We start from the raw sequence: 13809 nt of genomic DNA on the forward strand, positions 1-13809 counted from the left end.
TTTTTGTAATATTCTTTCTGGGCCATCCGGTATCATCTCTTATATTTTGGCATCTCTTTGTGTGGCAGTGTAATGTGTGCACTCCCTGGAAATAATGAAGCATTTCATTATCAAGTTTCAATGTAAAAAAAACATCGATTTTGCCAACCTTAATCTGCATTCAAAGTGTAACATGAGTAGCTGTGGGATTGTCCTGCTTTATGTGTGCTAAAAAAACACTGTGCATATATTTTTCTAACATTTGATGTAAATCTGTTGTATTGCTGTCCCCTTCCAGATGTAGTTCCAAGACCAATTCCAACCAATAGAAAGCTTACGTTTGGTCTTGAACCAAAGTCAAAGCAGAGCCTAAAGGGGGAAGGATGTTCAACTTCAGCAAATATCACAGGTAGGACCAGTTTTACAAGTAGATATTTATGACAGGGTGGTATTCTGAACTACATTAAGATCGCCATTAATTGTACCATTTAGTCGCATACATGTACTTAACGGCACCAGCCTAAAGGACTTGAAGATCCCTTTTGCGACCCTGAAATCTTGCAATGTATAAGAACAGTGGGGAATAGATGTTAATACAATTTATGTAGAAAGGTGTATTGTCTCTAATAGTTATTCTGTGTTACATAACACTTTCACATACTTTACCCGTTACTTATGGGAACAGGGTGGTCGTTGTGTTTACTAAACCTGTGGGATTCAGCTATTCTCGATGGCAATGGGTTAAATCTTTATGTCATGTACATCTTGGTATAGAATTTGCAAGAATGGACTTTCCAATGTGCCTTTCATACTGCAGCAAGATAAATCAGAAGATGATGAGATCTTGACGAGAACACTAATCCAGGGTCTCAAGGCCATGCAATCATTCTAGTACAGGGGCTGATACACAGAATATATATCCCAAAGTGTACAACTAATTAATGTTTATGAGTGCAATGGACTGAATATTTCTCGAGGTGAAAGGTGTAATACACGTATGATCCATTCAACAAGGCATAGCCAATTTGAATGGATCGTTTCATACCTTTCATCTCATGACAGATCATCTCAAAATCTAAGGTCAACAGACTTTAGAAGTGAGAAAAATAACAATTCTTGTTCTACGTTCATGGGCAAGACACAGTTTGGGCTAAATAATAATGCCTTTTATTTTTTTCCTGTATTTTCATTCCACCAAAACACAAAAGATATAATCTATAGTTTTTGCTTTATATGTGCTTGAGAACCCTCAAATGTGTATTTTTTTTTAATTATGCTGTTCCCCCCCCCCCCTTTCAGATGCCATTCCAAGGCAAATACCAGCAAAGAGAAAGCTTTCATTTGGTCCTGCACAAAAGGGGGAAGGCTGTCCTAGTTCAAAACATGTCACAGGTAAGACAAAGTTTGCAGGTCATTCAAACCAGACCATAAACTCTGCCAACATCTGTCTGACAGTGAGGATATTGAATTATGACAAAATGTTTAGTTGTAGTCAACAATCCACACCTAGCTATTTTCCTGCTGGCCCTTGATGTGAAGAATATGCTAATACATTCTTTCCCAGAAATAAAATCATACCTTTAACTTGTTTAAGATGTTTATATGAAAACAATGAATTTAGAAAATTGCTGTTTTCATTTGCAGGTTGATTTATATGATCATTTATGAAAACTAGTAATTTCTCCTCCTACAGGCAAAACAGTGAATGGATTTGTAATTGTTGAAATTTATCTCCCTTAATATTCATTTGAGAAAGGCTATAAATCTGAAGTACATGTATGCTTCTTGTGTGTTTGAAAACACTCGGCTTGTATTTTTTTCTCCTATTACTTGTATGGTTTCCTGTTCCCAGTTTTTCCAAGGCAAATACCAGCAAAGAGAAGGCTTACATTTGGCCTAGAACCAGAATCAAAGCGGAGCCGAAAAGATGAAAGATCTTCAACTTCATCAGGCTTTACAGGTAGGACCAAAGATGTTGCTTCTATAATTAAACCACTGTGCTCTGAATACTAATTGCTGAAGGCCGTGTCACACCTTTCCGGGCAAGCTACGCGGGCTTGTGGCGAGGAGGTAGTTTCCAGCACGTAGAAGATTTTCCGCGGGCGAACAAGAATGTTTGCAATTTTCGCATTTGTTTCTTACCTACTAGACGCGTGCTACTTAGCTTCTACTTGCGCGCATTCCTTGTGATCTGCGTGAGAGCCAGCTCCTATGAGGTGCTGCCGGTGAGAGTCTCCTACTGGTGTTCTGCGTGTACTTCTGCGAGTGAACTCCACGACTCACGATCGGAACAAGTTTTGAGCATGCTCAAGGCCTTGTTATATCGTACCTGGGGAAGTTTTGCGGCTTGACTTGCGGGGACACAAATTTGCTCCCTGGAGCTCTCCACAGTTGGTCCGCACCTGACAGTATCCCGTATCTCGCCTGTACTTGCCCGGAGGTGCTCACGCAAGTCCGATTTAACCGCAGCCAAGTTTTGAGCATGACCAAAACTTTTTCCGGGTAAGTGGCGGGATGCCCGGAGAGGTCCACGCAGAACTCCAGTAGGAGGCCCTTAGCGGCAGCACTTCGCAGGCAACTCCCACGCAGGCACATCGCAGTCCCCGTATGCAGCCAAGATAATGACATTCCGTAGGACTTCTGCCATTCCTTTAGAGGAATTCCGTCACTGAGTTGTCAGCCCCCGTGCGACTTGTACAAATGTCACACAGTATACCGGCAAGTAGAATTTAAGTAGAACGCGTCCAGCAGGTAAGACACATGCACTAACTCGCCCAAATCCTTGGTCGCCCTCAGAAATTTCCGGTATGCTGGAAAATCCCTACACGCAACAAGCCTGCATAGCTTGCCCAGAAAGGTGTGACAGGGCCTAAGCATGGTTGCGGGTAAAAAGATTTGCATGCACACCTCCGGGTGACTACGGGTGAGATACGTGCTAGGTACTGTCATGTGCGGCTCATTCCGGGGACCTCCGCGTAGTAAAAATTGTTCTTCATAAGTCACACGCAATGCTTGCTCGGAAAGGTTTGACACGGCCTGAATTCATTAATTCGTCAACACGCGTGTGCGTCGCGGTTGCTTAGGCGTTTTGGATGCATTTGGTGATCCGCTTCATCCATTCCATTTACCAGATATGACTGTCGTGATGAGGAGCTCTTATACACCATATTATTATCCTTTATGAGTTACTGATCTGATACGCTACCCGTTATCCAACCTCTACATTTTCGTAAAGATTTGCTGATCTGAAAAGATTTGCATGTGATCAAGACTGATAACACACACATGGACATCAAGTACTTTACATTTCTTTGTATTTCAAGGCCATGCCATTTCAAAGGAATGCGAATCTAACCGAATGGCAAACCGCAAATGCCCAATATTGTTGTGAGTTACTATTCAGAGTTTCGGCAGCATTAAATTCTGTCAGTGTCATATCTGGGATAGCCGGGTTACCTTAGACATTCAGGTACATGCAGTGGTATTTTGTCCCGATAAAATTACGCTAATTTAGGCTGTCAAGGTCATTGTTTCGTCTAAGTTATTGTCAACAACGAAAATGACTCTATAACAATGTAGTGATTAAGAAAAAAATGTTATTTATCTGTTTAACGACCATGATCATTCTTGTGCATTGTTTTCTGGCCAATCAGACGCGACAGTGCAAGAATGCAGCTAGACTCGTTACCAGCAGACAAGTCATACGTCATTAAGGACATGGCGTATGCGGTCACAGACTTCTACGACGTGCTGCCCAGCAAGGAGGCTAACTTCAAGCACGTCTTCCTTATCCGACGCCCAGATTGCATGTTCCCCTCATGGCGTCGGCTGCTCTTCAAGCAAATGACGGAGGGAATGTCAGCAGGCATACAGCTGGTGGAGGAAACCTTTGATATGACCAAGGACGTTCCGTTCATGATGCCTGGATATACGTACAAGTGTCAGTACGATTTGTGGAAGCACGTCCAAGAGAACATCGATCCGAACCCGACTGTGATCGATTCTGACGATTTGGCCACGAATCCGGCGCTGTATCTGCCGAAGCTGTGCGAGGCTGCCGGTGTCACAGGCGAATCGTTCCGGGATCCGGGGGAACCGATATACTGGCCGAATTCAGTCGAATTCAGTCAGGTTCCGCCAAAACGAATATACCGCACAATAGGCAGTACGCAGAAACGTTCAGCAACCGCCGATCCTATCCGGGTTGTGCGAGTAGGCCTCATTAAAAACAAAACAATATCTGCTTATTATGGATGCCTATACTAGCCCCCCCCCCCCCCAAGAAAAATAAAATGTAAGCAAGCTATTTCTTAATTTCTTAAATGATATTGATGACAAACCTATGTTTACGTTCTGATAATGTGCTTTTGATTATACTATAGCCTCGTACTTAAATTGCGCTCGAACAAGTGGCGCGAAGAAATATATTACTGTACAATGTATTAGCTAAATTGCATGCACACATACGTACGAGTCGATCATCTGGATCTGCATGTAATATGTATTTTCCATTAAAATAATGCATATACGTGTATGTATGAAACTTAATGTGTACGAAGAGATAATGTAACTTTTTTTTTGTGGAACACCAGATTTTGGACACAGGTGCACTGTTTGGATATTCAAGTTAGGGTATTATTAGAAGTCAAAAATTTACCTGAGTTTTTGATACCCCATATTTTGCATGCAATCTACTTTCTTTACACAGAAGATCTGTTTTGGGGCCGCAGTCACTATCATGAAAATGGAAGGCATTCAAGATTAAATGGATGTTACAGTATTGAATGAGAAATGGGGTTCAGGTTTCCAACTAAACAAACAATCAACAAATAAATAATAAAACCCTGCAATATAAAAGAGCATGGAATTCTTTTAGGAATTCAAAGTTCATTTGATACAGATTTGCTTCAAATTGCTATTACATCCATAAACAAAGAGGCCTTAACTAAAGGATGGACCCACCTTATCTGCCCACTACACATGTATTTTTTTTTTCAGTCCAAACCGATTTTGTATAATGTACTTTGAATTTCTCTTAGAATCGTACATGCTCTCCAATATTTCATATAGTCCAAGAGCATTAGGTCAAAATAGGCTTAAACCTGGACATTTCTGGTAACAATCTGATTTTTTTTTCAGGATAGGTCAAGAAATATGTGTAGAATAGCATGCTTAAAGTCCTCATAAATCCTCCTTGAGCGTTTTCCGCAATCCAAGATGGCGTCCAAAATGGCCGCCAATTCCTGAAATTCTTCTAACTTTTCAACCAGGGACCCCAAATACGAATTTAAATGTCTAAATATATGTTTTAAAGCATGAAGAACTCAATAAAATACATATTAAGAGATGTTTACGCACACAAGTACCGCAATCCAAGATGGCATCCAAAATGGCCGCCATTTCTTGAATATCTTTATTACCCTTCACCCAGGCAGCCCAATACAAAATTTAGGTGTCTAAATATATCATGTTTTGAACCATGAAGAACTCAATGAAATGCACAATAAGAGATGTTGACTCACTCAAGTTCCGTAATCCAAGACGGCTCCAAAATGGCAGCCATTTCCTGTTTATCTTTATTACCTTTCAGCCAGGAAGCCCAATACAAAATTTAAGTGTCTAAATATATCATGTTTTGAAGCATGCAGAACTCAATGAAAATTAAGAAATGTTGACTCACACAAGTACCGTAATCCAAGATGGCGTCCAAAATGACCGCCATTTTCTGAAATTCTTATAACCTTTCAACCAGGTAATCCATATACCAAATTTGATTTTCTAAATATATGTTTTGAAGCTTGCAGAACACACACGCACACACACGCACACACACACACACAAATCATATTAAGAGATGTTTAAGCACGCAAGTATACCGATAAAACCGCTCGAACTTTTCCTAGCATGCAAAATGGCGTGTAAAATGTCCGGCAATAACAATTTTATCTCACGATTATGTAAATACATATCAGTATATGATTAACATGTGATTTTTCATCCGAAAAATTATTCCAAAACCTTTTTTTTTTTTTAGTTAAAAATAGTTCTTATGTGTAAAGTATACAAATTAAAGATTTGAATGTTGGAATCAAGGAGTGTGTCCTTGTTACGAGAGAAACATTTCACCATTTGTTTTGTCAAATGTTTGTTGCTAAACAGACAGCCTACTAGAAGGCGATATTTTTGACCATATGGCCTATTTTCGTCACCTTAGGCACATGAGATGAAAATTTAGTGCTAGCCTCTTTCTTTTTTTTTTGCCAACGCATATGATGTCTACCATAAGGTGAGCTCCATTTGAAACTGTCAATTATCACCTAGGAAGTAAAAACAATTCTTTTTGGTATCTGTACTACATACATGTTCAAAATAAGTGTATATTACATGTGCCACAAAATAATGTGCAATTCATCACATGACAGTAAATTTCTCTGTTGCAGTCTATTGCTCCAACTAAAAACATAGTGATTAAGTTATTTCATTCATTTCATGTAGATTAGATAGATAACAGATAGAAATCAGAGGATATGACACTTGTAATTGTTGGTACATAGAGGAGAGATACTCCCCTCCCACACGAGGGATTTTTTCTCTTTTTTTTATAGACTTGAAGATGAAACATGATAGTGCACACGTTTGGTAAAATATTGAATTGTTTCCATCAAAGAGTAAGAAAAATATAAAGTAGTATTCAGAGAAACGGGCAACAGGAGGGTTTGGAAGGGGCATCAACCCTCCCCCCCCCCCCCCAACATGAGGGAGATTTTGCATTTTCAGACTTGATATTCAGACATCTGATGCACCCTATTGGTGAAATATTAGATTTTTTTGTTTCCACCAGAAGGGAACAAAAAGATATATTCATGGAAGGGTGCGGTGGTATAGGGTTGCCCCCCCCCCCCTCCTCCCACACAAGGGATATTTTTCGTATTTTCAGACTTGAAATTCAGAGATCTGGTGCACCCTTTTGGTGAAATATTCGATATTTGTTTTCTGTTAAAAAGAATGGAAAAAATATATATTCAGGATAGTGTCGGGAGGGGGTGCGGGAGGAGAATATTCTTTCCCAAACGATGGAAATTTTGTCATTTTCCAACTTGAAACTCAGAGATTTAGCGCTCTCTTTTGTTGAAATATTTCTTATTTGTTTTTATCATAAAGTAAGAAGATATACATACCCAGGGAAATATGCGGGGGAGGTGTAGGAGGTGATGCACCCTCCCATAAGAGGGAGGGTTTTTTTTTTCAAACCTGAAAAGCTCGGGTTTTATGGTGAACATTGTTGATGAAATACTACATTTCTTTTTCTATCAAAAGTGTGAGTAGAATAAAAACTAGCATATTCAAGCAATAAGCTAGTGGAAGATATGGGAAATGGAAACCCCTTTACACTGGAGAGTGTTCTTGCATTTTTATGATCGTCGTTAAACTCCCTCCTTCTCCGAGAGCGGGGGGGGGGGGGGGATAAATCCAACTCAACCCATACCCATGTTGTGCACATTTAAGGCAAAGATTCCGCTGGACCTTCAGAGTTTTTGAATCTTTAAGATTACATTGAATTTATTTGTCTTTTGAAACAAGCTAAAAACAGCAATGTGTTGATAAAACGAAGTGGCGGCTATTTTGGGCACTATTTGGGTTCCGGGAAGAACTCGCGTGTTTTGTTTTGTTTATTTGGTGTTTTTTTTTTGTACTTACGTCACGGTGTTTCAAGAGCTCTGAATAAATATTCTATTGGGTTACTTATGTCTCAAAATGTATATTTAGACATTTCAGTGCGTATCGGGGTTACATAGTCGCAGAGTTATGAGAAAGACAGGAAATGGCGGCCATTTTGGACACAATTTGGATTTCTGAAAGTGCTTAAGCGCTTTATGTTTGCTTCAGAATCTCTGAAAAAGTAATTTATTTGATTCCTTGTGACTCAAAATGTATATTTCGACATCTGAAGTGTACACAGGTGAAATCTACTTGCAAAGTTATGCGCAAAAAAAAAGAGGAAATGGCTGCCATTTTGGACTCCATCTTGGATTGTGGCACTTGCGTGCTTCAACAATTTCATTGAGTTCTTCATGCTTCAAAACATATATTTAGGCATTTAAATTTTGTATTTGGGCTACCTGGTTGTACAGTTATAAGAATTTTGGAAAATGGGGGCCATTTTGGACGCCATCTTGGATTGCGGAAAACGCTCAAAGAGGATTTATGAGGGCTTTAACTATGTTATTTTAGACACATTCTTGGAGCTGTCCTGAAATAAATCAGCTTGTTACCGGAAATATCCAGGTTAAAACTAATACTCTTTGCCTAATATGTGCTTTCTAATTATCTTGCAAAACGTTAAATTTTCAATCGCCCATCTCAACTAAAACTATAGTATCCCTTTAGAATACCTTTCCTGTTTGAAGTTATCTCTGTGTAAGACATTAATAACCCAGAAGAGATAGACCGCCCCCACACACAAACACACACTTTCATGTGCACATTCACACGGACACAAAAAAGAACAAAGACAACTGAACACACAAAAACAAAATTCACCCCGTCATTTGAAGTTGTTACAACTGATTTAAAAAATAATTTTAAAAAAATGCATGTATAGACGTTGGCGATTATATGGGTCGTTATATCGTACTAAATGATTAGATTCTGAGCGCTGAAAATCATTAAAATGAAGGTGGGCTCTTTGAGCTCATATTGTATTTAATATGAAGCTCCTTGTAGTACAGTAGTTAACATGAAGCATGCCGAACATCCCGACTATACAGTAACTCATTCGATCTGTTCAAGACGATTCAAATCAGACGTCAGAGAGAGGTTGGCATGACCAACGTCATATCGGTACCCGGTGCGTGCATGTACTGTATCATGGCCACCATGAGATTAGGGAGAAAAAAAAAGAATCGCTTTGTACAGTCCGGGTCTCAAATTGGCAACTTTGTTCGACTTGCTGGTCAGAGAGATTTGGAGAAGGACTCACACCCGTAAATACAATGGAATGTCCCAGACCCCTTCACAAATTCGTACCAAAGATACCAAAAAAAAAAAAAATGAAGAAAAAAATTAATTAAAAATCAATGATGTAGTTTGGCAAAAAAACTGAATAGCTGCAGATATTGAGTATGAATTCCTCTACAAATTGCATTTTGGTTGAATGATGAAAGCTTTTCTGGTGGAATTAGAGGGGACTATCTATTTCATTGAGTTCGTGTACGGAAAATGGGTGATTTTTTTTTGAGTGACAAGAACTCGTAGTCTGGCTTTGCGGCCCCCTGGACAGAATTTGAACTGAAGAATCCACCCTGAAAATTTGATGGATGAAAGGGTATATCTAACTTATCCAGATTATAGTGAAGCTGAAACACCTCATTTCTCCCAGCTATTTTACAGAATTTTTTGGAATTTGATTTTTAACACACATCCCTATGGGGAAATATTTATGGGTGTGAGCCCAGAAGTTCCTTGGTTGTGGAGGGACACTGGAAGAGTACATTTTACTGAAGGGGTGTTTCCCCATTACCACTTTGTATAATTGTACGGTAGAGACCCGGATCGAATCGGCGGTGGGGGATCGTATCGGCGGTGAGACAAAAATCCGGGGGATCCGATATACTGGCAAAATTCCGCCGATTCGTTCCGGCGGAACTTATCTACTGGCCGGAACGGATCGCCTGTGACACCGGCATGCCGTACACTGATGCCCTTCTGGAGTGGGACGGGAGCGCGGATATTGTCAAGACGTGGCGATGCTTGATTCCTTTACAGGAGAAAATGCACGAGATGACCTTAAAGAGCACCGGGTTCCAGACCCCGAAGCCGGCGCCACCCCGGAGCGAGATGAAACCGGATACCATTAAATGCATCGACGCCACTCAACAATATTATGACGAGATGGCAGCCTTTAAGCTTTAAGCTCGTGTGGTTCTTCTATTCCCTACCTAGCGTTGCTTTAATTGCTAGTTTGTATTCCTCGGTAACTACTCTTTAAAGACAGTGTCAGGACGGGTATGGCAATCTTTGGCGATGTTTAGGTTAATAATGAGTCACAAGTTAGTGTTTGAAAACTAGCAAGGAGAGGAAATACAAGCTTTAGAACCCTATGATAGGACTAAGACGTGTACTTATCTCATTCATTCGATGGTCATAAAACAAGTCTGTATGAAAAGGCAATGATGAACAAGTATATCGGTGGTTGTATTAGCCAGTATCGGCATATATCGGCACGTCATTCTTGTGAACCACTAATAGAGCAAGTTATTGACATTCTACTCAAATTTGACATTTTATTTTTTTAACCAGGTTGGGGAGGGGAAAATACTCAAGGGGGGGTAACGCCCCCGTTTATCGTCTTTTCATTACAGACGAGCGGACGATTCCGAGTTACAGGCAGAGACATGGCGGCTTTAATCTCATACCTTGGAAACATCCCTTTGAAGGTGTATCAACATTTATTTTTCTATCATAGAACAATATTAAATTGTGTTTGCTCAACTTGTGTCTCAGAGAATCTTAGTGCCTTATTAATGACGTCCGATTAGATTGTGGATATGTCTCTGCGTATAAGCGTAGGGTTTACTGTATGTCAAACTGCACAAATTATACTGTTTTATAGAGCCTGTGATTTGGAATTGATACGATGAAGTCTACAGCATAATGTCAATTCAAGACTGAGAATTCAATGGGCCCTGTTACTATAAGAATTGATAGGTTTCAAAGATAATTGAAAAGTGAAATACAATTGTAGAATGTAGGCTTTTTGAACATTTATAGCTTGCATCATGTTCCTCATGAGGCTGCTTTTGAATGAAAAAAAATCTAGCAAATGGTACCATAAGCAGCTTACTTTAAACTTATTGACGTTGAGCCACGCGATACTCTCAAACACACAAAAATATATAACATTTCGTACTAAGTACTTTGTAGCATATCGCGGCTCTACTTCCATATTTCGCCCTTGTGCCTCTTGGCTGTCATCTTCTTGTCATACTTAAGCAATGATAGGCCTATCAATTGGAAATCCTATACATGACTGGTATAAGTTTTGTATACACGCGCATAATATGTGCAAATCATGCCTACAGGTGTGTTTTCACATATTGTGATGATTTGATTCACTTCAAGTTCTCGATGTAGGCCTACAAGTAATGTCCACTTCGATTGTGTTTAAGCTGTACCAGACATTAAATTGTAATACTCCTTGCTTATGCAAATCACGTAATAGCCTTATGAGTTTTACTTTCTGTAACACGTAGGCCTATATTATTTTCTATCTTCTACGTGGAGTATGAATGATTAAAAATGTGCATCTTTTGAGTCACTTCATCACATCGTATAACATGAACCGTTTTGATTTGATTTGATTTGATTTATTGGTTTCTGTATCATCATTGTACATATACACATTCATGTACAAACATAAATATCATAATATATATAAGTATTTTCTTGTTCATTGCCTGTGTACAATGTACAGCAAAAGTACAACAAAACATACTACAATGAATAATACAGAGGGGCTACAGCATAAGCGTAGCTTGATTTGCGTGCAGCCCCCGTAGCATAACATAATATATAATGTACATCGGAAGGAGAATAGGAGGGAGGGATGACTTGCGTAGAGATAGGATAGTTGAAAGGAGAAAGGGAAGGGAGAGGCTTGTCTGCTTTCACTAAAGGTTTATACAAAATAAAATCACCTGTATTACTGATTAGCAAGACATGACAAAATATTTCTTCAACGAGGTACAGGTGGACAGTTGATACAGGTCATGGTCGGATACATAATCATTATTACATAATAGATTAATTGTGTCGATATTTGTACGAAAGAATTTCGTGTATATAACAAGACAATGGAATTACTGATATTCAGATAACAACATCGTTTTTACAGCCTTCCTAAAAGAATACGTGGACTTTAAACTTCGAATTTCAGAAGGAAGAGAATTCCAAACATCGGGTCCGGTGTGTCTGACAGATTTCAGAGCCATCACTGTTTTGGGATTGTACAAGTGAAACTTATCAGATTGTCTTGTTGGATAAGAATGTATCTCCTTATTTAATTGAAATAATGAGTAAAAAGAAGATGGCAACTGACCATTATGTAAGCGAAACATAAAGAGTGAGTTTTGCAAAAAATTAATGTCATTTACCTTAAGTGTTCTTAATTCTGCGAATAAAGGATCTGAATGGTCTCGATAACCTGAGTTGGTGCATTATTGTACGTATTGCTTTCTTTTGCAAAAGTAATATACTATCAATGTGGCTTTTTGATGTTGCCCATACAATGTTGCAATAAGAAATGTGCGATAATATCAATGAATTATATAACATAAATAAAATATTCTGAGGGACATAATACTTTAACTTTTGAAGTATACCAACATTACGAGATACTTTATCAGAGATATATTGTACATGAACATTCCATTTCATATTTTCATTTATATATATTCCGAGGAATTTAATACTCTGTTTTTGTTCCAATAATACACCATCCACTATAATATTTAAATGTTGCATTTTATTGTTGTGCTTCTTGTTATAGAAATACATAAAATTTGTCTTTTTCAGATTAAGTGATAATCTATTACTCTTAAACTACATAGATAATTTCGGTAATTCAGTGTTAAGAGTTCTTAGGAGCGAATGAAAATCAGAATTGGAACAAAACACATTGGTGTCATCAGCAAACATAATATATTGCAGTGACTTAGATGGGTTTGAAATATCATTTACATACACTAGAAATAATAACGGTCCCAATATGGATCCTTGTGGGACTCCACATTGTATAGGTAATACTTCAGAGTTAACAGATTCATAGTACACATATTGCTTTCTATTTAACAAGTAGTCTCTAAACCATTCAAGTGGAATGCCACGAACACCATAAGACTGCAATTTACGTATGAGGATAGTGTGGTCAAGAGTGTCGAATGCCTTGCTTAGGTCCATGAAAACACCGATGACATGTTTTTGTTCAGCTAAGGCAGTCGACACTCTATCGTATAATTGGGCTAGTGCCATATCTGTTGAATGAAATTGCCTGGAACCATACTGGTCTTGGTTAAATATATCATATTGTGTCAAAAAATCATACAATCTGTTATATACAAGCCTTTCTATTACCTTAGATATACTAGGAAGAATAGAAATAGGACGGTAATTTGATACAAAAGAAGAGTCATCTTTTTTTATATATTGAAATAACTTTAGCAATTTTACATGCATTCGGAAATATACCAGTTGAGAGTGACAAATTACAAATGTACACTAAGGGTGTCAGTATACTGCCAATAATCTGTTTTAAAAAATACGTACTCATTTCATCATGACCAGTTGCATAACTTGATTTTAGTGAGTGAACAATGTCAAGAATCTCACCATAATCTGTTGGTTTAAAAAATAGTGAATTATCATTTGACGCACCTAAATACTGCGAAAAATCAGTTTGTGTGGGACCTATTTTTGAAGCTTGACTTGGACCTATAGCAACAAAATACTCATTGAAACAACATGCTACATCCCTAGGGTTACAGAGTGTTTGACCGTCACGCATAATTTGAAATGTTGACATATTCTTTTGCTTACCAATAACATTATTGATAACTTTCCAAGTGGCTGACATATTTCCAGTAGCATTTTGAAAGGCTTCTGTATAAAACATCCTACGGGAAAGCCTTATAATTTGTCTCAATTTATTTCTATATAATTTATATCGATTAACATTATCATTATTAGGATACCGTAAACTGCATTTATATAACATATTTCTTTTCTTTATTGATCGGAAAATTCCTTTTGTTATCCATGGATTTTTAATTTTTC

At 38.3% G+C, this 13809-nt stretch overlaps 1 protein-coding gene across 1 annotated transcript; it reads left to right on the forward strand.

The window, feature by feature from the left end:
* The first annotated feature begins 362 nt into the window (after nt 1-362).
* Nucleotides 363-9891, forward strand: LOC139721641 (uncharacterized). The gene is made up of 3 exons (XM_071632971.1): nt 363-388; nt 3633-4034; nt 9657-9891. The coding sequence occupies exons 1-3, from the start codon at nt 363-365 to the stop codon at nt 9889-9891; spliced, it is 663 nt and encodes a 220-aa protein (XP_071489072.1).
* Nucleotides 9892-13809: the final 3918 nt, after the last annotated feature.

The sequence above is a fragment of the Diadema antillarum genome, unplaced genomic scaffold (assembly GCF_040938485.1).
Source record: "Diadema antillarum isolate AM-2024a unplaced genomic scaffold, OU_Dant_1.0 scf00000146, whole genome shotgun sequence".
NCBI lineage: Eukaryota > Metazoa > Echinodermata > Echinoidea > Diadematoida > Diadematidae > Diadema > Diadema antillarum.

What these genes read in the sequence shown, in the direction of transcription:
- LOC139721641 (XM_071632971.1), top strand. Translation starts at nt 363, where the DNA reads ATGTTCAACTTCAGCAAATATCACAG. An exon ending in AACTTCAGCAAATATCACAG is followed by an intron (nt 389 to 3,632) that starts GTAGGACCAGTT and finishes CTGGCCAATCAG; the next exon opens with ACGCGACAGTGCAAGAATGC. An exon ending in CTGCCGAAGCTGTGCGAGGC is followed by an intron (nt 4,035 to 9,656) that starts TGCCGGTGTCAC and finishes GATCGCCTGTGA; the next exon opens with CACCGGCATGCCGTACACTG.